A 27,818-nucleotide genomic window follows, 5' to 3' on the forward strand; every position below is an offset into this window, starting at 1 on the left:
GTATACAGGCAGCAATAATAGCCAATTTGGTACAAGCGACAATATGTAAATAAGTACATGACACGTATAGCTGTTAAAATTTGCCGGCTGGGAGCTTCTTTCCGCCAATTTCTTTTTAAAACCATACACATTATACATACATGTGGTTGATATTTCCACGTATATGTGTGTAACTCAATATACAAATGTACGTATATATATTTACATATATAAATACGAAGAAACGCGTTGATTACTTGCTGATGTAAGTTTTTGTCACCGGGTACTCGTTACCTTTTAATTACGGGTGGGTTATGAATACTTATTCGCATACAATTACAAGTTATTGTTTTTTCTTTTACATAGAATAAGTAGACTTTATGTTAAAATTATTGTCAATGAAAATTAATAACTGGGCGGAGATGCACAGTAGTTGCATCAATTTTTTGGATATAAAAAGGTCAAACTCATTAGTCTGTTGTGCAAAATTTTTAACAAAGTAACGATTAACCATATATCTACGCACAGCTCGCAACACTATGTTGATGCTTTCTTCATATATATTTACGATATTAAATGTATATATATGTATATACAGATTATAGCAACTTGGTTGCTAAGCAACATAGTAACTAAATTTTGTAAACAAAAATAAAATGTTCTCCTAACTGGAAAAATCATAAAATTGTTCTTAATACACAAAGAAACTTGTTTGAAACCACTCTTCATGTACCAAAGTTGGAAAAAGCTAAAATAATGCGTGGTGTGCTGAAATGGGTGCAGAAGATTGAATTTCCCCACACAAAAGATGACCAAGTCAGGTTGGTGAAATAACATATAAACAACAACTGTTACTCAAATTAACAAATTTTCAAATAATTATTTTGATCGCGACTTTATAAATAGTGTACACTCTCTCTGTTATCATCCGGAAGGCAAGCAACTAGTGGTTGCAGCCGGTGAACGTGTGCTTATTTATGACCCCGATGGAACCTTACTAAATACGCTTAAAGCGCACAAAGATGTGGTTAATTGTGTTGCTTACGCCCGCGATGGTAAAAAGTTTGCTAGTGGTGCTGTAGACAAAACTGTAATCGTGTGGACGCCGCAACTGGAGGGTCTGCTAAAATATTCGTAAGTTTTTATGAACCTGCCTTTGCAAGTGCAACCACTACCACTGCATTAAGCTTATGAAAATAATGTTAATTATTTTACAGGCATAATGACTCAGTACAGTGCATGGCTTTTAATCCGGTCTCACACCAATTGGCGTCTTGCTCACACAGTGATTTCGCCTTTTGGTCTGCTGATCAGAAAGCCGTACAAAAGTATAAGATCTCAACTCGCGTCAATTCCTGTTCGTGGACCAATGATGGGCAATATTTGATACTTGGATTAGCTAACGGCAGTATTTCCATACGAAGCAAAGTATAGAGATATTTTATAATATCACATAGCTGTACTTACCATTTATATATATATATTTTATACGTATGTTAAGCTCGGTGAGGAAAAAGGTCGCTTTGATCGTCCAGGTGGCTCTAGTAGTAATGTCTTCAGCTTACAGTGTTGTCCTATGACCAGTACCGATGTCATTGGTGTCGCCGATTGGGGCCAAACACTTTCCTTTCATACACTAAGCGGTCAAATGATTGGAAAGGAACGTGCGCTTGGTTTCGATCCGCTTTGCTTAATGTATTTTCCTAATGGAGAATATTGCATAGTGAGTGGCTGTTCGGACTCACTGCATTTATTTACTAAGGAAGGTGTACGGTTGGGCATACTCGGTGAAGGGTTTAAGTCTTGGATATGGTCTGTTGCTATACATCCAAACGGGCAGTCCTACACGATTGGATGTCAGAATGGTACAGTCGCATGTTTTAACATCGTTTCCAGTACAGTACACGCTTTGTACCGGGAGCGTTATGCATTTCGTGAAAACATGTGTGATGTCATAATACAGCATTTGATATCAGGACAAAAAGTGCGCATCAAGTGTCGTGATTTAGTACAAAAAATAGCTATCTACAGGAATCGCTTGGCGGTGCAATTGCCAGAGCGTGTAGTCTTATATGAATTGAGCTCCGGTGAGGAACAACCGATGCATTACAAAGTCAAGGAAAAAATACAGAAGAAATTCGATTGTAGTCTATTAGTAGTATGTGCACGTCACATAGTCCTATGTCAAGAAAAGCGTCTCCAATGCTTAGACTTCAACGGCATATTGCAACGGGATTGGATAATGGATTCATTCATACGCTATATAAAGGTGTTGGATGTTGAATTTTAAATTATTTTAATATTACATATTTGTTAATATATTTATAAAGGTGTCTGGCGGACCAGCAGGTCGAGAAGGGCTACTTGTTGGTCTGAAGAGTGGCCAGGTTAGTTTCATAGTATTTGTTATTAATACACTAGATGCTACCTCCACCCATAATTCGCAGGTATTTCGTATATTTTTGGACAACTCGCTGCCGCTCATGATTACAAGCGTTGTGTCAGCCGTGCGTTGTTTAGATATAAATGCGAATCGAACTAAAATTGCTGTAGTGGATGACACAGGTCGTTTAGTCGTTCGAGATATTGTGAGCGATACTCTACTCTACCAGGTTTGCTCAGGTTATACTCGTAATAATACATGGATAATTTATAAATTATTTTAAAGGACACTGGTGTAAACTCAGTAACTTGGAATACACACCTAGACTCGATGCTTTGTTACACGCACACTATCGGTGGTCTGAGCATTCGCGTTGGTAGCCTACCACCACGAGGACCACAGAATATGTTAGGTGTAGTTGTAGGTCTTTGTGGCGCTACTGCTTTCTGTTTACGTGGCAATGTTATGCATAACATACCACTAGCTCTGGGTGCAACAATGTGGCAATTCGTTGAAGCGGGTCTTTTTGAGTACAGTCACTTATGGACTAATTTAATTATCTGCTTTTTATTAAAAAGTTCTTTTGCAGTGAGGCCTATCAAGTTGCCTGCCTCGGGGTAACCACAGCCGATTGGGAGGGTCTAGCGCAGTCAGCATTAGAAGCGTTGCATCTGAATATAGCACGCGACGCATATGTAAAAGTGCGTAATCTTCCTTGGTTACAGTTCATTGATGAGTTATGCGAAAAGCAGAAACGTGGCGAAGTACCAAAAGAGGTGCTGCAGGGGGAAAGCTGTGCATATGCGGCGAAATATAAGGAAGCTGCACGTCTTTTTCAAAAATGCAATCAGCCTATGCGTGCCTTAGAAATGTATACGGATTTACGTATGTTTGATTTGGCCCAAGAATTCATCAAAGACGGATCCGATGAAGCTAAACGTGAGTTGGTGAAAAAACGTGCCGAATGGGCGTACTCTGTGAAGGAGCCACGCGCAGCAGCCGAACTTTTATTATCAGCTGGAGAACATCAAAGAGCTATCGATATTGTAGCAGAGCAGGGTTGGGCAGATATGTGGGTATGCTCATTGAGAGCCAATTGACATTGCTGATTTCAATTTTATTTACAGTTTATACGATATCGGTCGTCGTCTTAGTTTGAGCGAGCGAACTCCTTTGGAGTCGGTTGCATTCAATTTAAAGAGCTTAAAAGCATTGCCGTTGGCAGCGGAAATTTTTAAGAAGCTTGGCGATGAGGCACAAGTAATACAATTGCATGTTGAAGCACGTGATTGGACTGAAGCATTCAGGCTGGCTGAGAATATACCTGAAATGTTGTCAACAGTAAACTACCAACATGCGCAATGGCTTGCGGAATCAGATAAATTTATTGAAGCTCATGAAGGTTAGCATCATAACTATTTTTGAAATATTTAATTCTTTTAAACATAATTATACCTTAAACAGGGTGTATTAAGTTTTTAAAACCCAGGGCTAAGTCGATTTAGCCATGTCCGTCTGTCTGTGAATGTATACGTGAACTAGTCCCTTAGTTTTTGAGGTATCGATCTGATATCCTCACGCATTCGGCATATATTATTTTACAAGACAACGGCATAATCAATTTTGAGATCTTACCACTATAGCATATAACTGATCATTCAAAATCAAGTCGATGGAAATCTTTTATATTTGACGAGATATTTTCACAAAATTAAACATGCATTATTTTTTTGTGCAAAGCAACGATACAATCTCTGAACAAATTGTTCAGATCGGATGACCATAGCATATAGTATGTAGCTACCATGTAAATAGAGCGAACTAACCACCTTTTTGCATGCCCAGCGAACTCAACTTATCTAACACCCCCCCTCCCTATGTTCTGACCCTGTTGAAACAGCACATTTCCTATGCCTACCGTTAGATGACTTCGTTGACCGCCAACACGAACCTTACCACACAAGCGGTGACTAGATAAACGCACATCAAAAACGATCAAAATCAAGTTTTTGTATGTAAACTTTTTTATTTGTGAAGGATTTTATAACTTCTCTGTAACCTTAACAATTCTTATTTTTTTTCATTTCCTCACATAGCTTACTTGAAGGCGGGTCGCCTGAAAGATGCTAATCGTTTGCTTAAGCAGCTAAGCACATCGGCTATCGAGGAGGAACGATTTCTAGATGCCAGCTACTTCTACTGGCTGCTATCCAAGCAATACCTAGACATCTATTATAAGAAGGAGTAAATATAAGAGCCTTTTCAAGCCTGAACTTTTTTTTAATAAAACTTTTATAATATATATTAGCGAACAAACGCCTACTGACCACCACTTTAAGGAGTACCAAAATCATTTGCGCATTGCTAAAGTTTACTATGCCTACAGCATAATATTTAATTACATGAAGGAACCGTTTACCACATATTCGCCAGTTAGTTTATTCAATGTGAGTCGTTTTATATTGAACGAGGTGGAGTACAAAGGCACACCGAAGGGAGTTAGCTTATTGTAAGTCATATTTTTTTCTTCAAGATTACCAAAATATGGAAACTGTTATTTAATAAAATAATTGGTATATCTACTTACATATATTCTTGGTTATTCATGTTTCGATTCTTCAAACATTTTGCTCACCAGCGCTGTACTATTTACGTTGGCAAAACAAGCCAAATTACTGCAGGCTAACAAATTGTGCTTAGTGGTAAACAAGCGTTTGCAATCGCTTAAGCCACCGGCCGGCGTACAAGAGCAAATCGACGTAAGTTTTTTATTTAGTTAACTCAGCTATACCGTAAATTATCATTTTGTTCTCAAACACTTTACTTGTAGATAAACTATCTGAATAGTAAGGCATGCAAAAGCGGTTTCAACGATCCGGAGGAACTGTTGCCACTCTGCTACAAATGCTCAAATTACAGTCAACACTTGAATGGCAATAACTGTCCGACCTGCAAGCAGGATTACATTTTCTCTTTTATTTCATTTGGTATGGCCATATGGTATTTAATCGTAATTTATTCGGTGAACTTTTTTTGTTTTTAGAAATTTTACCATTAGTGCAGTTTCATCCAGAGGTTGATATAAATGATGCCGAGGCAGAACGACTGCTACTTGCTCCACCAAAACCTGCTGAGGAAGGTGACCCTTTTAGCGAAGTACAGATGCATATAGTTATTTTGAAAAGTACTACAACTAATATAAACATTTTATAAAATAGGATGTTGCTAGCGCATTACCACTAAGTCTGGATCGCAATGCATTGCGCGGGATCGACCCAAGTCACATTTTAATAGTTAAACGTCGTGAAAAAAATCTGAAAAATATATATTACCGCAATATTTTACCAGACCTACAAGTAACATTTTGTCCGGAATGTTTATTGGCAAGAATTATAAATCGTATCGACATTTCACTCTTATTTACTAAGAGATTTTTTCTTTTCAGGTATTTTATTCGGAGGACTTTGAGCTCCAGGTATTACAGAAAGGTTATTGCCCTTTCTGTCGTACAACCTCAGAGAAATTATTTGATGAATATTTGTAAAGTGCCTTGAGAAACAAATTTTTAATAAATATAAATAATTTCTAAAGAGAACAAGTATTTTCTGTGCCTTTAAAGAATTTATTACTAATATAATATTTTATATTAGACTATAAATGCTGGTACATTATTTAGAGTATACACCTTTTCACAATTTATATATACCAAGTATTATTATTAATTAAATTTATTGAAATAATTATAAATTTTACTAACCATTTTCTATTGCGTTATTTTAGGACCATGTCTCCTCTTGATACCTCCGACATTTTACCATCTGATCCAAATAATCCTCATCTCCATTCACCACTTCAATAAACGCCTCACGAACCGCCTTGGGCATACTATTTGAAGAACCAGCAACCAATATCACAGCCATTTTCTTCAACATTATTTCACTAATTCTTGCTTTTTCTTTTGTTATCAAATGTTGAACGTACACTTTGTGTTCTTGATCACGTGAGAATGCTACAAACACTTCACAGCATTTCTCGCTTTGCCAAGTGGTAAAATCATCAACAAAGTGAAAGTCCTTCGTTTTATTTCGGCAACCGAAGAAAACAATCAAATCGCCGATTTTGGCGCCACTTTTTTGTTGTTCTTTTCTATATTGTATTACACTCCGAAAAGGTGCGATTCCTGTACCTGGGCCTACCATTATAATTGGTGTTGCCAGGTCGGTAGGCAATGTGATTGTACCTTTTTTTACCATACCAAACACTCTACATCCAATAGGTAACGATTTTAACCAATTTGAACAAAGCCCAAGTCGTGGCGTTGACATTTTGGTTTTATACTCAACCACTGCTACGAGGATATCAAGTGAATGTGTGGATGGCATTGATGCAATTGAAAAACTCCGTGGTTGTATGACTGTGAACATTTCAAACAAAATTGACAGTTCTAATTTTGAAGCACTGTGCCGGAAGTCTTGTAAAACTTCTAGAATTGTACGTCTTGGGCGATTCACGTAATTTATAAGGTCATCTAAACCTTCTATTGTTGCGAATTCTTCTAATTTTTCCTTCTCCAATTCATCTTCACAATTCAATGACAACAGTTCGAAAACACGTTGATTTGGGCGGGCGCTCAAATCCCAAATATACTTTGCTAACATACCCACATTTACTGGATTCGCGTAAGCCAATGGCACTGGCATATCCTCATACACAGTTTCAAGATTTACTACTGTTTTTTCATTAAAGTCCAAATTATGTTCTCTGACTAAGTCGAAAAATTTTTGAAATTGCTCATTGGAATTAGTAGGTCGTAAGTCTAAGATATCACCTGCATTCCATTTAACATGAGAAGGAAATTCGAAACTAAGAAATCGTACATCTTGAAAATGACTTACGTCAGTAGTCCGCCGATTTTCACTTAATGTTAAACTAATAGCTTCACTGTTTATTGGCCATTTCAGCTTAGTCTCCTCTATTAGTGGCGTTTCTGGGGAGAGACAATTCAAACGATACTTAAAAATAGTCTTTGAATCACCATTTTTTTGCAATGGATTAAACGGTAGTGACATGTTCAACTTATTCCACAGCTCTGCAATCCATGGCAAAGCGGTCGCACCAAGTCCATGATCATGTTGATCATCGCATAGACCCAAAGGTTGGAGCATATTGCCACCCAGTTGCATTAGACGTTTATTTAATTTTTTAGCTGCAAAATTAAATTTAGCATAGCTGGAATCCCCTAATCCTAAGCAAGCGAATTGCAAGTTTTGTAGTGAATCTCCTGGTAAGCTTCGCCGCAATAAAAATTTCCACGTTTTTCTCATATTATCTGGTTCATCGCCATTTCCTGTGGTGGCTACAACAAAAATTGCTAATTTTTCCTCAATTAATTGCTCCACTGGATACTCATCCATTGGTAATACTGGGCCACTAAAACCCCACGTTTTGGATTCGCGCCAAATTTGCTCTGCAACATTTTGTGCTGTGCCCGTTTGACTACCATAGAGAATAACCAAACGCATTTTTACACTGTAATTTTTTAATTGTTTTAATGTATATAATTTGTTTAGAACGAAAGCATGGAATTAGCGGAGAAAACTTATAAATTTTTAAGTAAGGTTCGGATTATGAATGAAACAGCTGTGGTTAATATACTACTACTGGGAACAGAAGAACACTTTAACAAAGTGCCCATACTTTCCATTCCAAATGTTAGGCTTATATCTCTTCCCATTTTTTCATAATACTTATTATAGGAGTAATGCAAAGGTTGTCTGTACATGTAATCACTCTTTTGGTATACAAGTTGCGATAAAAATCACAATAATAAGATATTATAAAGGACAATGCACGATTTCGATTTCTTTGTCAACGCGATCTGATGGTATGAATGGATAGACGTGATAATATAGTCACTTTTGCAATTTTGAACTTTAAAAACATATATCTCGAAAACTACAAGTCTGAGGCGGGTATAAATGCATTTATTTTTTTTATCCTGAGGATAGAGGATCATCCATACCTTTAGATCGCGGCGCCAAAGAAATCGTAATTTTGCCAGGACAATACATATGAATATACATTTTAAATTTGACCGAAACTTGGTAAAAAAAAGTCGTCCTTATTTCTATATGAATCTTTTCGATTAATGGTTTTATAGTATTTTCAAGAAACGTTAAACTGTATTAAAAAGTTATAAAATAATACATATCCATTGTTGTTACAATAAGTTGACCGACATTTTATCGTATCAGTATTTATAATTTGTTTATTTTTAAATCATTGGTAACCACAAAATCATAATCAGCTGATTGTGCTACCGGCGAATGCGACTGCATTACTAAATATTTATTTACTGTATGTTGTGCAATAAAAATAGTAAAAATGTTAAAAATAGTTAAAGCCACAATAAATTGGGGATTTCCTCCCATTAAGGTAGTAGCAAACATTGGACAGAAACCACCTACATTTAGGTTTTTTTCAACGGGGCACCAAAGATGGCAATTTACCCGAGGAAACGGATCCACTACTGTGTCTTATGAGGGTCGTAAAAAAATAACACCTCTTGGCTGGTTTTTGTTAGTAAGTTAAAAATCTTCAAAATTCTTTGAAAATCCATAAATATTTAATATTATTAGCTTGCGCCTGTTTCCACATTTGGTCTAGGATGTTGGCAGGTGAAACGTAAAACTTGGAAGGAGCAACTAATCAAAGACTTAGAGCTGCAAAAACAAATACCACCGGTACCTTTGCCGTTAGAGTAATATTCACACACATAATAAAAAAACGAAGCTAGTTTTAATTTTAACATATATTTTTTCCTCAGCTTGACAGAATTGTCCGGTATGGAATACCGTTTGGTTTCTGTACGTGGAAAATTTATGCATGATAAGGAAATGCTTATGGGTCCACGATCATTTATACGTCCCGATGGCGGAGAAACTGCTGGAGGTTTATTCTCCCAACGTGATACGGGTAATGGCTACCTTGTGATAACACCGTTTAAATTGGCGGACAGAGAGTAAGTAACGTAGCTTTTATACATTTTTATTATATTTCACTATGTATTTGTATGTATTTTGACCAACTATTTCAAAATGCATTTACATAAATGTGTCTTTATAGTGAAGTAATTTTGATCAATCGTGGATGGGTGTCGAGAAAGCAAGTAAAACCGGAAACGCGCAGTTGGGGTCAAATAGAAACAGAGGTCGAGTTGACTGGTGTGGTACGCATGGGCGAGAGCCGCCCACAATTTTCTCCAGATCATAAAGGCGGTATTTTTCTGTACAGGTATGCTGTGCATTCTTCAAATAAAGTGATTATGCATTTTTTGTTTATATACATTTTTTAGGGATTTACCAAAAATGTGCGCATTAACTGGCGCATCTCCGATTATGCTAGATGCTAACTACGAATCATCTGTACCCAGTGGTCCCATAGGCGGACAGACACGTGTCACCTTACGTAACGAGCATTTGTCGTACCTGGTAACGTGGTTCAGCTTATCAGCAATTACTTCCTACTTGTGGTACCGTCAAATACTAAAGAGAATACCATTTTAAAAGTCGCATTGATTACACTTTTATTTTATGTTATTCGTAAAATATACTTAGTTACTGCGCACATACATAATTGGAATTTAATGAATATTTCAACGTTTCTTTTTTATTGCAAAACGAATTAGTAGGAGCAAAAGTTCGTGTTTAATGCATTATTTTATCTATTTAAATACCTTTATGTAAATTAAATACAATACAAAACTGTATTCGCTTATGTACCATAAGTACCGTTGGCAGGAAATCATATAACTAACTTCGCTACACAGAGCGGTATGAATAGAATGGTTGAAGTATGCATGGCGGTTTTAAACGGCGACGCATTTAAACTTTAAATATGCTTAATACAACGTATATGCGTTATTATATAAAATACATTTTCAGACGTATACATGTACACACGTATTTAGTAAATATTTACAATGATAAATGTTACACCAAAATAATAAATACTGTATATAGGCTACACTTTAAAGTGTTCGGAAACATTTTTTTCGTTTTGTTTTTCAGCAACTTTTATCAACATATTCGCCACTTCACTTGCGACATTAACTTATTTCTACAATTGTGGCACAGTGCCCCAGGAAGGCATTAAACCGTTTCGCTGATAGCGTTTGCCAATCGTTTGCACGTGGAAACCGATCTGCTGCAAGTTCTCATGATCTAGAATTTTACGTCCATCAAATATATAAGCTGGTTTCATCATTGACTGGTAAATTCGTTTATAGTCTAATGTCTGTGCGTGGTAGAAAAAATCGTTAATTCACTACGATTATAGTATACTAAAATTGTACTGCTTGAGAGCTTACCACAAATTCATCCCACTCGGTGCAAAGCACAATTGCATGTGTGCCACGCACCGCGCTATACGGATCACTATGTATCTGCACTGCCTTTTTAACATTTTCCGGCGATTCCGTTACACACGGATGTGTTAGATCGTCGATTATTTGCTCGGGCTCTACCTTTGGATCGTAAATGTCCAGCTTGGCGCCCTCTTCCAGCAATGTTTTGCACACCGTTATAGCTGGTGTTTCACGTGTGTCACCTGTGTTTTTCTTGAAAGCGAAACCGAAAATGGAAATGCGTTTATCTGAGACCGTATTGAAGAGACTCTCAATGATCTGCAAGCAAATTAAAAATAAGTGTTATATGCGTTTTACTAGAAACAACAAATTATTAAATATCACCTTTTGTGAAAACCGCGACTTCTGATACTCATTCATGTCAATCACTTGCTGCCAATACGCGGCCACCTCCGGCAAATTAAGACCCTCGCATATATATACCAAATTCAAAATATCCTTCTGAAAGCAACTACCACCAAAGCCCACCGATGCTTGCAAGAACTTCGCGCCAATACGTGAATCCAGTCCCACCGCACGCGCCACTTCAGAGACATCCGCGCCAGTAGCTTCGCAAACAGCCGACAATGAATTGATGCTCGATATGCGTTGCGCTAGGAATGCATTTGCGGCTAATTTCGACAATTCTGAGCTCCAAGTGTTCGTTGTGAGTATATTCTTTTTCGGTATCCAGTGTTCATAGATCCAAGATAACTTTTCAACCGCTTTGTGTCCCTCGGGCGTTTCCTCGCCGCCAATAAGCACACGATCAGCATGCACCAGATCTTCAATGGCTGTGCCTTCGGCAAGAAATTCAGGATTCGAGAGTATATCATAACGTATGCCAGGCCTTTGATTGGCATGTAGTATATGCATTATACTCTCGGCAGCGCGCACCGGCACCGTACTCTTCTCCACGACGATCTTATTCGATTGCGCGATTTCAGCGATCATGCGCGCAGCACTCTCAACATACTTCAAATCGGCAGCACGACCTTCATATTTAAATAAGTTTGATTATTGGTAATGTTTTAGAAATACAAACGTACTTAAATAAATAAACATATATAAGTAAATAAATATGTATATACTTGTAGTATATACTCGTACATACCTTTGCCGTTGCCGAAGTTTTTTGTTGGCGTATTTACCGATATGAATATCAGATCGGCTTCTTTGATGGCAGTTTCAATATCAGTGGAGAAAAACAGATTGACATTGCGGCATTTTTTGACGACATCATCTAAGCCGGGCTGAAAAAAAAAATTATGAAAAAAATTTTATCAAAATAATTTTTTTTTGTTTGTTTAAATAAAGTTAATTATTTTTTATAGCCTGAACAGAGTATATTAAGTGTGTCACGATGTTTGTAACACCCAAAAGGAAACATTCGAACTATTTCGTCAGTTGTTGAGATATCGATCGATTTTTCACCCGTTGTTTTCCCTGCGTTGGCCAGAACCTATTGCACTTACGAGTATAGCAGCTGCCATACAAACTGAACGATCGGAATAAAGTCAATCTCCAAATAAATGGTTCAGATCGGATCACTATAACATATATGTAGCGGCATCCATTTGGTGAGTTATCTTCAAGAAATTTGGCATGGATTAATGCCTACGGCAATGGTGCAATCTCCAAAGAAATTGTGCAGATCGAGCCACTATAGCATATAGCTGCCATACAAGCTGACTGATCAAAATTAAATTTTATAAGTAATCTTTTGTATTCGCGAAGGTTATTATAGCTACGGTGCAACAGAAGTTAACGTGTTTTCTGGTTTTTTGTTAAAATAAATGAAAATATTTTTTTTTGCTAAATAGAAAAGTAAAATTTTTCGATTCTAAAAGTAGCTTAATTGGCTATAAATATTACATTAAAAAGTAATCAATAACTATCACATAAAATATACATACACATATATGGGTAAATATTTCCCGAGTATGTACGAGTATGTATGAAGACAAAATTAACTATCATAAACCGCAAGTAAACGCTTTTTGGGACAAATAGTTCAGCTTGATTTAAGTTCTGCATACATACAAGTGTGCCTACACATTAGCACACAAAAATTAAAAGTCAAGGAGTCTACGCGTTTAGATTATTAATAAATGGCCAACAAATCTGAATTGACGAGCACACAGCCAAACAAACCAATGAAGTTCAATTAACAATAACGCAAACGTGTAGGAAATATAAATGAATTGTTGCGTGAAAAAATCAAACAAATTCATAAGTGGGAATAACGCCACACGTCTCTTCCCATGACTTTGCACACTGTACACATACAGGGTGTTGGCTGCAGAGGCGCTGAGTGGTGATCTTTCGCTGCTTATTCAGAATGTGTCTGTACAGAAATGTTTAGTTATTGAATTTGGGTAAGAAATTGCATATGGTTACACATAGTTATATAAATATGTTTGTATGTGCATTATTTGTGCTAAATAAAATTGCATATTGAGTTGTAGCAGACATAATGAATGTAAATACCCGCACGAAGTCATACATATTATATTACAATATAATTATTTTATAAGCTTTTACGTCTAACTTTTGCAAGTACAGCCATATGTATGTATGTATGTATATACCAAATATGTGTGCAGTAAGCAATTTCAGCTGAAGATAAAATACTTCATAAAAGGTATATTTTCGGTTCGTGCTGACTAAGAACGTTTAAATGTTCATATGGAAGAATTGGTGTGTGTTTGTGTGCATGAAAGTGTGTTTCGAGATACGTTTAGGAAGTGACCATGTGAAGTTATTTCAAGTGAAACGCTTCGTAAAAGATTTAACTGAGTACTTTTTCCTGCAAAAGCAAAAGAGCTTAAGTAAACAGAGTACTTGTATAGAAATATATGTACATGTGTAGAAAATCAAAATAATGGCAAGATAAAGCAATGTAAATGCTTGATAATATAAGTAGGTTTGTATTACCTACCATATACATTTATAAGTGTGTGTGCGTGTGCGCAAAAAGACTCGAACTCAATGCAAACCAAAACGGAAATGTGTGCGTAATTAGAGAAACTGTTCTACGATAAGGCATCTGTACACAGTACTACTGGAAATTTAGTTAAATTCAATATAGCACTCATTTGGAAGTTACTTTAATAATCCCCTAAAAAAGTATACATATTTAGTTTGTACATATGTACATATACTACATATAAAGTGTTAAAATATCAAATTTTTTTCTTCCGGCCTAGGCCGGCAACGAATTGCGATCGTTGTGGTATTTGAGTGGCACAAAGCATCCAGTAAAAGTTGTGGAGTCAGCGAAAACTTGCCTCTTGCGAGTCGTCCATCTATCTATCTCTGTTAATGACGAAAACATCAAAAAATTTAAAATGCTTGAAAATCGTCGTGTTAACATCAAATAGATAACAGAGGATCTAAAAATGTCTTATGAATCGATTCAATAAATTTTGCTTAATGTTTTAGGTATAAACTGTGTCAATGTTAGACTCGTGCCAAAAGCCCTGAACCTTTTGGAAAAACGCAAAAACAACGCCAAGTAGTGGTCGCAAAAGAGATGCTTGACAACGTAGTTGAGGTCCTTAAGTGGAAATTGTCAAAAACTTTAGCGAATGGCGCTCTAAAAATGAGCCGAAACCGAAAAAAACAAAATTGGCTGAAGGTCATTCCACCTGAGGCTTATAACAAGTATATGGATAGTTGGATTAAGCGTTGGCATGCTCAACTGGGAATTGTGGCTTTCAAATAAAAATATATGTATGTGTATATTAAAATTTAAAAATATTGTTTCTTGTTAATATACATATGTCAGTAATAACTATTTTAACATACTGGTATATCATTTCATATAAGGTTTGAATAAATATATTTGTATATGTGTATGTATATATATGTATATGTATAAATAAACTTATATGCACATGTAGACAGGAAATATCTGGTATCACTAGCGGAAAGAGTAAAATTTGTTAGCATAATACTACAAAACTTAGACGAAAAAAATTTCTTGTTTATTAGATTAATAAAAGCAATAAATATATGCATGCTTAATGACGAATCGGTAATAAAAATTTATAATTTTTTGCAGTTAGACTTTTGGACGTCCAATTTATCACTAACATATACATGTATGAAACACCATAAATATGTCTATATACATACTAGATCAACGATATAGTTTATTTTTAATGGGCAAATAGTTTTTTTTAAATTGTTCAAAATAATTTTATGACGCAGCATTGATGAACCAAGAAAAATTGTCTAATAGAATAGATACAGTAGTATCAGTAGCTCATATATAATATATATGTATATTTTTTATTATCAACATTTTTGGTATATAAGAGCCAAAATTATTATACGATTGCAATAAATTTATAATGAATTAGGTTAATAGAGATTTCGGTTATTGAACTTGAAAAAGGTCGCTGAAATGTATGTACTTGTATATATTGAGACTGTATGACCTATAAAATTAATTCGTTTTTAACTTTAGCGATTGGTAATAAACAATAAAAATGGATAAAACTAAATAATAATACATATGCATAAAACTACGACTAACGGTATAATCAATCGAAATTACCAGGATTTATACGCAGCCAAGAACTGGAATCCTAAAACCATTTTCAAAGGCTAATTAATTAGTACTGTTACAAATATTTTTTTTGTAATTAATTTCAGTATTTTTTATTCACTTACTTATATTCATTTGATGTGGTGCTCTCGATGCATCTGCAGTTCAATGGTAGCACATACACATGTACATATGTATGTACAATTATATAATTTTTAATTGCTGTTATGTTGGTCATTATCATCAGCTGTTCAACAATAAATTATTGCCGTAAAACAATAATAGGAAACAAGTAAGGAAAGATTTGTTGTTTGCGACCGAACATTTTCACCCCCGCAATTTTCAAATATTAAAGTGTAAGGGTTCAACATTCACCATTCGATGAAATTGTGATTGTATTGTAATCAAATTAGTATATTGTTAACTTACATACATATATTACATTTTTGGCATCACAACACATTATTACCAGAAAAAGATGTTCTCTGAGTTTCATTAATATACCTGACATATTGACCGAGGCCTAAAGTTAACCGCAAGATCGAAAATCTTACTACAACAAGACACAAGGGCGCTTTATTATCGGGCAAATATTTTCTCTGAATCTCACATACATCCGGAATTTAACTGGACTCGTCAACGTAATCATATTGAAATATAATTTTATAACTACATTAATATGTATATTAGTATAATGTATAAAAGTATGTATATTGATTAGGTTTAAATGACATTTTGTTAACAAGTTTGTTCAAACCAACAAGAAAATCATAACAAATAACAAAATATTTGCAGAATTGTGGCCGCAATAAAAGTGCTGTGTCAATACAAATGAAATTTCGGAGTTTACTTTAATGTCTACGCATGCATATTATAAAAATATGTTCTAACCATATACATATGTACGTAAGCTTTCAAATAATAATATTGTTCTAATATTATTATTTTATTTTATTTTGTCTATAAATGAAGCGTATATAAACAAAATACGTGAGACTATTTGTATTAAGTATTTATAGTTGAGTATAAAATATTAAAAATAATTGAACATACAACCTTTTCATAGTGAAAACAAAAAATATACAGCTTTTATAGTGGATTTTTGGTGTGTTAAAAATGACAATATATAAACGATAATTGTATATATGTATGTATATATATATATTTTAAATGTCGTTTGTGTTTCATAAGTAGCTTTACCCTTAAAAATGGTTATGTAGAGAAGACATCGCAGCACTTGAGTCAACTACAGTAACATGAAAGCTTTTGGCACACGCTTACAAACATCATTACATGTACATATACTTAGATGTTTAATTAATTTATACACACAAGAAGTTTAAAAATTAATATATATGTATATGTATGTATACCTGACATTGATGACTTCAATGAAATATTGATGACCAACTATTAAGTATGATGTGTTTCAGGACCGTGCTTGGTTATGCTTGATTTTTAATTATCATTTATCTTGATATTTATATTGTACGGCAATTATCTTTACATGATTTACACGATTTGTATTTTTGGTCATGATATTTTTATTTATGAAAAATTACGTAATTTTCTTCTTTATCGGCACTTTCAAAGTTCAAAAATTTGTTTTCGCTATTGAATAACTTTTCTGAACAAGCTTTAAATAATACCATATTTGTTTTTGTGTTACATATCTCTTGTATAAACTATGTGTTTATAAAATTATTAAATTTGATGACAAACTTTTCTATATTATACAGGTTTTTAAAAATTTAAATTAAAAAAAACCTTCACAGCAAGGTTAGAAACAAATAAGGAAAAAAAATATTATATTATTTAATATAGATTTTATCTGTTCTAACGTGTTAATTTCAAGACATCTTATGCTTACTACAATGTTGCCGAGGGTATGTATACTTTGTCAGTTTTTTATGATTTTTTTTACAGATGAGGAGAATAAAAATTAAAGTAAACTATGTATAAAAACTATCGTTCATACTTCAAAGACCATGAACTGTAATGCTTTTAGCCATGATTTAAAAAACATAAACATTTTGATAAATGAAATATTGGAAAAAATTTTCAACTTCTGACTTGCAGATTTCTTTTCATTAAAAGCCAATACGTATTGTACATGGAACGACAAACTTTACATTTATGATCAGAGTATGTATGGTATATGTACAGCGTACAAACCAATGCACTTTATTTAGTTCATTGACTCTTTCGAGCACATGTGCTTGAAAAACTTGAATTGTTTATACATTTCTATACACGCATCCATATTCACATAGTTTGTGTGCTTTCTTTGCATCATTCTCGCCTAACGATCTATTGATTACTACAATAATTTTCACAAATTTATCCAATGTTTGCAAATTTACTTATTTTGTTTCGCTTCCTCTTTTTGCACATTTTTTTACCGATGCTCTACTATGTGTACTGTTTTTTCCCAAGTGATCTATGTTTTTTTTGTAATTAATGCACGTTTTATAGAGATAAATGGAAATAACAAGAAAAAAATTTGAAGACCTAAAAGTTAACTAGGTGAGAGTATTAGAAGTGCTTGTACAAAAGGAAAATACCTAACAGCGCACCTATTTAAATACTTGGAAATAAACAGAACTAAATGCATAATCCGTGTTAATAATTTAGTTACGAACTTATATACATATTAAGTTAATAACATATGCATATACCTATATTTAAGAATTATATACCTTTACGTACATTGTTATCGAAACGAAAAAAACGTAGCTTTAAACGTAGCCCTGAAATACATTTTCCTAATATTTATTATTATTTTTACACTAATTTTTTTTTACTGTTATTATAGTACACGAGTAAATAATAAACATGCAATGCATTGTATTCAAAAAGAGATAACAAACACAAGAATTTAATTTTAAGCTTCACATTTTTAAATATACTCTTTAACTCTTAAAGTAAAGTTTACACAAAATCAAGAAAAAATGTTAACTTTGGTTGCATCGAAGTTAGGGAACTTGATTTGGATCGTTCAGTTTGTATGGCAGCTATACGTTATAGTGGTCCGATAACGGCGGTTCAAACAAATGAGCCGCTTCTTTAGAAAAAAAGGATGTGTGAAAAGTTTCAGATCTATATCTCTAAAACTGAGGGAGTAGTTCGCGTATAAACAAATACGCAGATGAGTATTACAAACTTCGTAGCAAACTTAACATACCCTTTCCAGGGTATAAAAATTGTCAAAAGTTCGTTGTAAGCAAAGCAAAAAAGCAAAAATGAAATTAAAAGATGTATTGTTATAAATAAACGATAGTTAAATAACATTAGTTTAGTGGTTCATATTTATAGCATATACAAATTTTGATTAAAGGAAGCAAGACACATATTCCCATGACATTGACCTTACTGTAAATAAGCGCTAAATACGACAAACAACCAAAAATCGAAGAGATGCTGAATATGGCTGAGCTTAGTCAGCTTTGAATCACGCACAACAGGTTTTACTTTTTACTTTTTCAAACAAAATTTACAAAATTATGTTTTCTCTCTAATATATATGTACACAAAAAATTGCTCAATTAAGTATTGCTAATCTATGCAGGTTTTGTTTACTAAAATGTAAAAGGCTGTTTTGTTATAATAGGACTTACCTCATAAATTGGCAATTTTTCTGAATTCCATTGGGCTATTCTCTCGGAACTTCTATCCACTACCGTGACTTGTATATCGGGACATTTAAGCGCCATTACCGCACAAGTCGGGCCACCAACGTATCCAGCACCGATACAACACACTTTCATCACGGTTAATGTATCCATTTTAGTTGCAGATTAAGCTAATTATGCACTGTACTTTATACACTTTAAATTTGTAAAAATTGCAGTATTTTTAATTGATAAATGCGAACACAAAAGTTGAAGTTTTTTTGTATACAAATGTGGAACTTTTCTTGCTTCGTATTTTTTTCAGGAGCGCTCAATTCATTTGTGCACAATAACTACGCTCGTATCGCGGTTAAACAAATGTTCACACCTTGTTGCTCGTCACAGAATAAAAGAATTAAGCACGGGCATTTTTTATTTATTAAGTTTTCCAATCGCTTTGTGCAGGCGTTTCGTAGTTCTTATCTAAATTTTTTTTTGTTGAAAATGACAGCTACCGGCTCTCTCCTGAAATGTATGAATTTTCTCTCATCACACAAACAGGGTTGCAAGTGCAATTGTTTAATATGTAATAGATTAGTTATACACAGAAAGAATGAAGTAATTTTGAATTTGCTATACATTTTGAACCGATTTAAAAAATTGAATTTTCACATATGTTATTTCTGTATAGGTTTTAAATCTTCTGCAAGAGATAGGTTTGGAGGATAGTGCAAAATCACCTGTCATCGAAATCCCTTAGTGATAGGTCCAAGAAATGTTTTGTTTCGCCGGGGTCGGATTAAAGGCGGAGGGTTGTTAAGTGAATGGGTTTTTCGAGTCATGCAAAGTTAGTGTGATGCGGGGACTCTTTTCTCGCAGGACAAAAGTTTTGTATGTCGGGGTCTATTCTGGATAAGTAAAAGTTTAACCTGCAACAGTATCCAGGACGAAGTTGCGCTAGGGTGACTCTAGTTTCACGCGGCAATTTCAAGGACGGCTCCACTGTGAATACCGTTCAAAACCTGTTTGAAGTTAGCCGCGTCAGTATATATTTGGGTTGGTTAACGTATTGTAGGAATGTTCTTTTGATGCTCCTAGGGGCCGCTCCGAATAAAGCATGTTAATATCTGCGAAAGCATCCCTACGGAAACTGCTAGGAGAGGAGTACATTATCTTCCTCAACTGGAAGCCTCCGGTCATCGCTAAAGAGGTGTTTAACGGGGATATCAAGAGACATCGTGTGGTATTTCGGAGTGCAGTGTTTCAGGATATCTGAATCTTTCTCAACTATGTCCTGTTGTATCCAGGTGACCATATTGCGGCTGCCTAAGTGATTACTTGCCGGTCGAATGCGTTGTAAGTGCCCAGTAACGTCCCCAGGTGATGGCGGGTAGCGGTTTGAACATTTGTTGTGGCTCAATTCTTTGAGAATAATCGCGGTCGTATGCGGAGTGAAGGAGTACAGACTACCAAAAGTAAAATTTTGAGGTCGTTCACCGACAAAAATTTTGAGGTCCAGTCTTTATTCCTTCCACAGTGAATAGGAACGCTGTGACGATCCCTATACAATGGTACTCTTATGGTAAACTACATTACTCTGGGATACAAAACAAAGGCGATTGAAAGGTGAGTTCGGAGCGGCATTGATTCTCATAGAAGCCTTTCCATTAAAAGAAATACAACACCAACGTTGGCGGTCATATTATTTTGGAGTAGTCAGGAATTGTACTGCAGACGAACTTAGTGGTAGCCACATACTGAACTGAATTATTCAACCAAGAAATCCACCCTTAGTTTGTTTCATTTGCGTTGTGTAATACTTAACGGTGAAAGGGATGTTAGCATTCAATGAATTTAACTTTCTGGTATTTACTTCATTATGCTACTGCAATTACATTTTGGTGGGATTTCAGTATTTAGTTTTTGTTTAGACAACCAAACAACCTTACAAGGTAACCATGTCAGATCTATGCCGGCTATGCCGCGCCATGTTCAAATATCAATTTCAACTTTTATTCCCCAGTAATTATACACCTAGAGCGCCAGAAATAAAACAAAAAAACAAATATCAATTCAAAACAATATGTTGAAATTAAATTGAAAGCATTCTGACAACTTGGAAAAGTTTTCACATTTATACAATATATTAATATATTCAACAATTATAAAAAAAAAATATAATATTATATATTTCTGTGCAAATACATTTATTTTGCTAAAATATATTTTATTAAAGCATTTAAATAAAAAATAAGTAATGTCTGATCTGTTGGTTGAAGTGAAAAAATTGGAGCCGCGCGCCATTTTCGGTGCTAATGGTAAGGTCGAAAATGGAGTCCAGTTGCATCCCGACAAGGTGAGCATGATATACTCGCTGGGCAACAAAATCGGCATTGCCAATACGTTAAATAATAAGCAAGAGTTCTTAAGCGGACACACACATGCCGTCTCCTGTCTGACCATTAGCAAAAGGTATGAAAAAAGGACAAAATCCGTTATATATAAATTAATTTGTAATTTACAAAATTTCGTGTTTTAACGCGGCAGTGGTCAATATTTAGCTTCGGGACAACGAAATCATATGGGCTTTCCGGCTTACGTGATTATGTGGGATTTTGCTACACGCACGCAATTGGCTCGTCATGATCTTCACAAGGTTTTGGTACAATCAATTTCCTTTACGGCGGATGAAAAGTGTTTGGTATCTGTTGGTGGAAAAGATGATGGCACCGTAATTGTATTAGACACTGAAGCGCGGTAAGTCGTTCGATTAAAGTCATGGTAAATTGGAAGAAAATAATTTAAGAACAGATGTGAACAAAACAAATAGTTTAGAAACAATTGAATCGAACATCGGACACTATTTGACCTTTTTTGGAAAATCGCTTTTATAAACTTAAATGTTTTGCAATGTCATATACTTCTTCTGGAAGTCCAAAATTAATCGCGATAGTGGTGGGCTTTGACTTCATGATACGAGGTCATTCGAAAAAGAAATGATCGCCTTAACCTACAAAAATAAAACACAAATTTTGGAAAAATAGAGTTTTGAATTTATGGCTCAACATAGTCTTCTTTTAAATATGGTAGATTAGGAGATAAGCTTTGTGGAGGTCTGCGGCTCCTTCGACTTAAATTTCTCGACTTAAATTTCTGCCTGGCGAGCGACTTTTTCAAGTTTAAAAACAAAAAGAAGTCGCAGAGAATAGGATTGGGGCGGCAATTCGTAGCCTAATTCCACCAAATTGGTTGTGAATATTTGTCTTCTTCAGTAATTTTAGCGTAAAATATATGTATCTAATAATTCGGCATATTGGTGCCATCTGTTTTACACTTTTCCAAGGTAATCGATGTAGATCGGATTAAGTCCATCTTTTCAGATACCTACAATCTCAGTTATCTCAGGCACCTTTAATTAGCGGTCTGCCAATACATAGATTTTGGTGACGCTTTTTCCGTAGTAGCACTTTTTGGGGCACGTGGTCGTGGTATACTGCATCTCTTTGATTTCACTGCACGATTTTCCGTCCGACAAGAATCGAACCCACTCTCGCGATAGTGGCTTTTATCATCGCCTTTCATTCCTGGATATTAGTCGACTTGCATACACACATACTCAAGAGAAGCTTTTTGGCAACTCATACTGATTTCAAAACTATTTCACAAAAAAAAGTTGAATTTAATTTGAATCTTCTTTTTTATTGCCTTAGTACCCCAATATGTCAGACGCCGGCAGCTCGCTCAATTTCCGGCAACGCACTCACCGTTTGCTCGCTACATAACAGTCCGTCTCATTTCATTGTCGCTGGTGACCGTAAGCGCCCTTAGCTCGATCTAAGTATTATTTACAATATATTAATGTTTGAACCTTTTGTGTAGGACATCTGCGCATGTGGAGCATTCAGCGCGAGCAGAAGAAACTTCATGTTCACGATATGCACGTGGGCAAGCTTCAACGCATCTATACAGGCATGCAAGTGGATGAGAAGGATGAATACCTTTATTTAGGCACAATGACGGGTGATATCGTTAAGGTCGCGCTAAAGTGCTGTGATCCGGTGAATGTTACGAAAATTGGCATGACTGCGTCGATGTTGGGCGCTTTCGGAAAGCATAATCCCCGTAAGCCATACGGCAAGGACTGTGAACGTTATGTCAATGGCGTACGTCACTTGTGCATTGTGAAGAAGGGACTGATATTGGTTGGTGCTGGCGATGGCACTTTGGAGTTGGTGGAAGAACGCAAAGACGTTACGCTAGAAATGATGAAGAATTATCCCTCTCCAACTTGGCCAATATTTCGAACAGTATATAAAATACTTGTGATTGTATTTCTATTTGTATGTAAAACCTATTTCCTTTCCAGCTCAAACGCGCCAATGTATATGCTGCCGTGACATCTTTGGTAAGAACCAAAACAACAAGCGATGAGTTCATAGTGTCTACAGAGCAAAATGAAATATGGTTTCTGAATATTGTGAAATTCTCGTGCAAACTGTTGCGGACATGCCATAGCAAGCCAGTTAATCAAATTGTGTTTCCCAAGTAAGCTCTACCTTAATCAGTATCGCTAATGACGTCATAGTTGGTTTGACAGATGGCGCACTAACGAATAACATTTGACAGTTATAAGTTATCTTTGAATTACATTTTCTCTTCACAGAAATTTATCGACGGTCTTTGCCTCCGCTGGTTATCAGAGTATACGAATTTGGTCGATTGGACGTTTACAAGAGATATTACGTATTATGGTATATAACTTCAAGTGTGTGTCTTTGCAGTTCACCAATGATGGCAGTAGCATTGTATCGGCTTGGAATGATGGTGTCATTCGTGCATTTACGCCTATAACGGGACGCTTGATATACGCCATACCGAACGCTCATAATAAGGGTGAGCTTGATGTCGGATTCATAGTGTTAAGTAGAGATGGAATAGCGACCATACATAGCTCAAATTTTAATGTTTCTCATTCCACATTATTACTCTACTGGAAATAACAATTGCAGCCAGGTCCTTCTTCACATGATCTTTCCAACGGAGTGGAGGACTTCCTATTCCTCTGGTTCCACCAGCGGGTACTGAATCGAATATTTTCAGTGATGGAGTATTCTCATCCATCCGGACAACACGACCTAGCTAGCGTAACCGTTGCCTCTTGATTCGCTGAACTATGACAATGTCGCCTTACATCTCGTACAGCTCATCGTAGAATAGACTGCGGTACTCGCCATTGTCAAAGTGTAAGGGAGCATAAATCTTCCGCAAAAGCTGTACACTCTTATAAAAGATTGTACCTTCTCTATCGTCATCGATTGGGGAAAAGGGTTCGCTATATATATACATTCATCAGGCTGGAGAAGTGTTCTCTCCATAACTTCAGTTCGCTCTGGACATCAGCACTAGATCACCTGTTTGGGTTCTACAAGTGTATGATCCTGTCTTGAAACCTTCCGTTAGTCGCCCCATCTTTACGTAGAACTTTCGAGCGATAACCCTGTCGGCCAGTCAGCCCTCATCGTACCAGCTGTTCTTTCGACCGTTCCGAACAATAATGATTTCGCTTTCAGCTGTACATAAGGAGCTTGAAATGCCGTTCCACAGATCCCTTATACCGTAGTTGCTGATGAGTGCTCTCAGAGAGCAGAAGTGCCAGTCGAGTAGAAAACCGTTTAGCTGTCTGTTGTGATTGTAGCTTCTCGATGTCAAACCTTCCTTGTGTTTGTTGACGGGCGTACTTTGCTACACAGGGTGCGTATCTTTGCTACAACAAGGTAGTGGTCCGAGTCGATGTTAGGTCCTCGGAGCGTCCGCACTTCAAAAACACTGGAGACAAGTCGTCCATCTATGACATCGATCGTTTTGAACTTTTTGATCCAGAGACAGCCAAGTAACTTGATGACTTTTCTTGTGCTGGAATCTGGTACTAATTTATATAAATTTTTTTCTGTGCCTTCAAGAGCGAGCCATCTGATGGGAAATGATAGCCAATATATACCGTATGAAAACAGATTTCGCTCCGAAATCTTTACTTATATTATTTTTGTATCATGAGTAATTAAAAAACTAAAGAAAATACTTGAATATAATAGTAAAGAAAGGGAATGGCTCTTGACACTTTGGATATCTTCTTTGTTTCTAAATTTTCTTCATAACCTATTTTTTACCCATGTACTCTCAATAGATATCTCAGCTTACTTATGGATCAAGTTTGAATAAGTATGTGGATCCCTGATATAACTATATAATTTTATTAAAATAATTAGGGTACGAAGAGGGTTATATTCCGCAGTTGTAAGGAAAGCTTGAAGAAATAATTTGAAAAAGTAATATAAGATAAATGCCTCTAATTTAAAGATATGCTCCACAAAAGTTTGGGGTTTAGAGCTGTTTAAATTTCCAATATGATTTTCCATATACAGACTTATTGGACAATTATTTGTAATGTATGTATGTATCCGAACTCTATTTATAGGGTGCAATGCATTGCGGGTCTCATCGACTGGCCGCTTACTTGTCACCGGTGGTGTTGAGGGGCAAGTGCGTGTATGGAAAATTGAACCGTACCGACAGAGTTTAATTGGCGTTTTAAAGGACCATTCTGGTCCGATATCGTCGTTAGACTTCAATCATTTGGATACTGAAATTATATCCGCTTGTGTAGATGGCTCTTGCGTTATTTGGGATGTAAAGTATGTGAAGTTTCTTAACAACACTTCAACTTCTTAAGCATGTAACTAAATATTTTTATTTTCTTCAGTCGCATGACTCGTAAATTCGTCGTCACCTCTAATACACAGTTTATGTGTGCTCGCTATTTTCCGACCGGTGTTCAGTTGCTCGCCTGTGGTTCCGATGGACGCATTAGCTATTGGATGGTTTACAATGGCAGTCTTATACGTGAACTTCACGGCACAAAGAAGAATTCAATCAACTTTTTGGACATCAATGCGACAGGTGATTACTTTCTAACGGTATCGAGTGATCAAACGGTTAAGGTTGGTGGTCTTTAGAAAATTGCCTTGGATTTTATATAGGAGTGTGTGTGTAATAATTTCGCAGATGTGGGACTATAATCGTGGCATAACGGTTTGTGCCGGCTACGAACACTCATCACCCGTTCTGAGCTGTGCTTTTAGTCCGAACGGTAGATTATTTGTTACTGGCAGTGTGGATGGTGCTATTATTATATGGGACGTGCCGGAAGTGAGCTTAAAAAATATATTTGGAAAATTAAATTATTACTGAAAACTAATTTGAACCTTGCCTTCATAAACATAGGAGTTCTGGGGTAAGGCAAATCCTCCCCCACAAACAGCGGTACCGGAAACCGCAAGCAAAATGGAAGCACCCGTTCAAGCTGCTCCAAGGGCCTCTAAGGCTGAAAATATCGACAATCTCTTGAAAAGCTCAGCCAAGGACAATGTTTGTTGCGTTGAATGTCCACCCATTAATATGAAGAAACAACCGGATATCAATTGCGATTATATACCGGATATAAAAAAATGTTAATTTATTTTGTACATTTATTTGACATTTTGATGAAATATATTGTACATATTCGAAAAATAAAGACACACTCGCTCTTACTCGTCTTCATAACCGATTTCAGGTAATGCATTGGTATGTGGATTGTGAAAGAACGATTTGGTGCCATCACCCCAGCTGAAGGGTTTGTCACGCTTATATAGATGTGGCCACTTTTTGAATTCTTGACGCTCCGGATGTGTTCTCGTTGTGAGTATTAATATATTCAGCAATACGACAGCTGGTAAAATGGCAAATAAACAAATTTTTCGGAATGTTCCCGCCGTGCTGGTGCCTGCAATTATAAGAAATATATATTATATTATATATAATATGAACGTATAATCAGATTTTTAAGTATAAAACCAAGTTTTTATTAAAAGTGAAAAGCAGTCGGTCCTCTGTCAAAATAAGTAATGCTAAACTCTATTCCTACCATTCTTTATAATCAGAGAAGACGTTTAAGACTCTTCGTCTGATGCACTTGATATTATAATATATTTAGTTTTGAACACCACTGAGCGAAACCTATGTATAATAATAACAAATATACCTATATGTGCGTAAAGAGCTTTGAACATACCTTTGGTTGGTGGCTGTTTCTTCGGCTTGCAACTGGACTCCCTTCCAGCGCCACCCAAAATTTCGGGTTTTTTGTCAGCAGTTGGTATACCGCCACACCTACTTGCTTTTGCATCTTTCTCTCCTTTTTTAGATTCACATAGATTTAATTTTTTTATTGGTACACATTTTGACTCACTTTTTCCATCTTTAGATGAGACTGAGGCTGCACTTTTGCTAGGCGGCGCACACTTTGAATCACTCTTCCCAGGTTTAGAGGATCCACCTTTGATAACTGGCCCACTCTTTGAATCACCTTTTCCATCTTTAGAGGAGGCGGAGGAGCCACCTTTACTACCCGGCGCACACTTTGAATCACCTTTTCCATCTTTAGAAGATCCACCTTTGCTTGCAGAATAACGTATTGTTTGAGTTAAAGCGCGTAATACTGATAATTTTGATATTTGATACATTTTCTTCTAATTTATATTATTGCTCCGAAAGTTATTTATACACAAGATGTATTGAGGAAAGAAAAAAATTGAATAAAGAAAAAATTGAAGTAAAGCTCCATGTTCACCAAAATGAGGAGTAGGTGTTCGGGAAGAATCATTAACCGCTTGAGAGCCACGCTACTGTGATTGAATGGAGACTAAACTATTTGAAACGTGTTTGTTACATCGGTGATTGGAGTAGAGGTTTAACTCAAACAAAAAAAAAAAAAAAGGGAAATAGACTCTTGGCACTTATAAGGTAATAGAAATGGTTTAGAGATTGATGGTAACAAAACAATAAGGC

At 35.8% G+C, this 27,818-nt stretch overlaps 6 protein-coding genes and 1 pseudogene across 8 annotated transcripts; 3 read left to right on the top strand and 4 right to left on the bottom strand.

Moving 5' to 3' along the window:
- The first annotated feature begins 565 nt into the window (after positions 1–565).
- Oseg1 (intraflagellar transport protein Oseg1) lies at positions 566–5,960 on the top strand. Its single transcript, XM_036359178.2, has 16 exons — positions 566–800; positions 886–1,113; positions 1,197–1,407; positions 1,481–2,248; positions 2,310–2,366; positions 2,427–2,591; positions 2,648–2,892; positions 2,952–3,434; positions 3,490–3,764; positions 4,459–4,606; positions 4,671–4,871; positions 5,001–5,121; positions 5,193–5,349; positions 5,406–5,518; positions 5,581–5,745; positions 5,808–5,960. Exons 1-16 carry the CDS (start codon positions 736–738, stop codon positions 5,904–5,906), a joined length of 3,501 nt encoding a protein of 1,166 aa, XP_036215071.2. The 5' UTR covers positions 566–735; the 3' UTR covers positions 5,907–5,960.
- Positions 5,289–8,508, bottom strand: LOC118679683 (NADPH-dependent diflavin oxidoreductase 1). Of its 2 annotated transcripts, none has more exons than XM_036359181.2 (2): positions 6,120–8,508; positions 5,289–5,492 (listed from the first exon to the last, which is right to left on the bottom strand). In XM_036359181.2, the coding sequence occupies exon 1, from the start codon at positions 7,882–7,884 to the stop codon at positions 6,139–6,141; it is 1,746 nt and encodes a 581-aa protein (XP_036215074.2). In that variant the 5' UTR covers positions 7,885–8,508; the 3' UTR covers positions 5,289–5,492; positions 6,120–6,138. The 2 variants fall into 2 exon arrangements, with proteins under 2 accessions (XP_036215074.2, XP_036215073.2); XM_036359180.2 differs by having other exon boundaries at positions 5,289–5,489; positions 6,120–8,505.
- A 153-nt stretch (positions 8,509–8,661) lies between these two features.
- Positions 8,662–10,396, top strand: Surf1 (surfeit locus protein 1). The gene is made up of 5 exons (XM_014239256.3): positions 8,662–8,944; positions 9,001–9,122; positions 9,189–9,383; positions 9,488–9,655; positions 9,717–10,396. Exons 1-5 carry the CDS (start codon positions 8,747–8,749, stop codon positions 9,925–9,927), a joined length of 894 nt encoding a protein of 297 aa, XP_014094731.2. The 5' UTR covers positions 8,662–8,746; the 3' UTR covers positions 9,928–10,396.
- sgl (UDP-glucose 6-dehydrogenase sgl) lies at positions 9,922–19,413 on the bottom strand. The gene is made up of 5 exons (XM_014239251.3): positions 18,939–19,413; positions 11,881–12,019; positions 11,112–11,761; positions 10,731–11,045; positions 9,922–10,657 (listed from the first exon to the last, which is right to left on the bottom strand). Exons 1-5 carry the CDS (start codon positions 19,104–19,106, stop codon positions 10,481–10,483), a joined length of 1,449 nt encoding a protein of 482 aa, XP_014094726.1. The 5' UTR covers positions 19,107–19,413; the 3' UTR covers positions 9,922–10,480.
- Positions 19,414–21,169: 1,756 nt separating this feature from the next.
- LOC106620700 (cilia- and flagella-associated protein 52) lies at positions 21,170–26,505 on the top strand. Its single transcript, XM_014239267.3, has 10 exons — positions 21,170–21,404; positions 21,480–21,689; positions 22,643–22,746; positions 22,812–23,239; positions 23,299–23,477; positions 23,596–23,825; positions 25,408–25,624; positions 25,693–25,930; positions 25,995–26,138; positions 26,214–26,505. The coding sequence occupies exons 1-10, from the start codon at positions 21,190–21,192 to the stop codon at positions 26,442–26,444; spliced, it is 2,196 nt and encodes a 731-aa protein (XP_014094742.2). The 5' UTR covers positions 21,170–21,189; the 3' UTR covers positions 26,445–26,505.
- LOC138857708 (uncharacterized) lies at positions 24,104–25,103 on the bottom strand (annotated as a pseudogene).
- LOC106620701 (micronuclear linker histone polyprotein) lies at positions 26,407–27,602 on the bottom strand. 2 transcript variants are annotated; one of them, XM_014239269.3, is made up of 3 exons: positions 27,220–27,602; positions 27,043–27,165; positions 26,407–26,754 (listed from the first exon to the last, which is right to left on the bottom strand). In XM_014239269.3, the coding sequence occupies exons 1-3, from the start codon at positions 27,491–27,493 to the stop codon at positions 26,519–26,521; spliced, it is 633 nt and encodes a 210-aa protein (XP_014094744.2). In that variant the 5' UTR covers positions 27,494–27,602; the 3' UTR covers positions 26,407–26,518. The 2 variants fall into 2 exon arrangements, with proteins under 2 accessions (XP_014094744.2, XP_014094743.2); XM_014239268.3 differs by having other exon boundaries at positions 27,043–27,602.
- Positions 27,603–27,818: the final 216 nt, after the last annotated feature.

This window comes from Bactrocera oleae, chromosome 6 (genome assembly GCF_042242935.1).
Source record: "Bactrocera oleae isolate idBacOlea1 chromosome 6, idBacOlea1, whole genome shotgun sequence".
Lineage (NCBI taxonomy): Eukaryota > Metazoa > Arthropoda > Insecta > Diptera > Tephritidae > Bactrocera > Bactrocera oleae.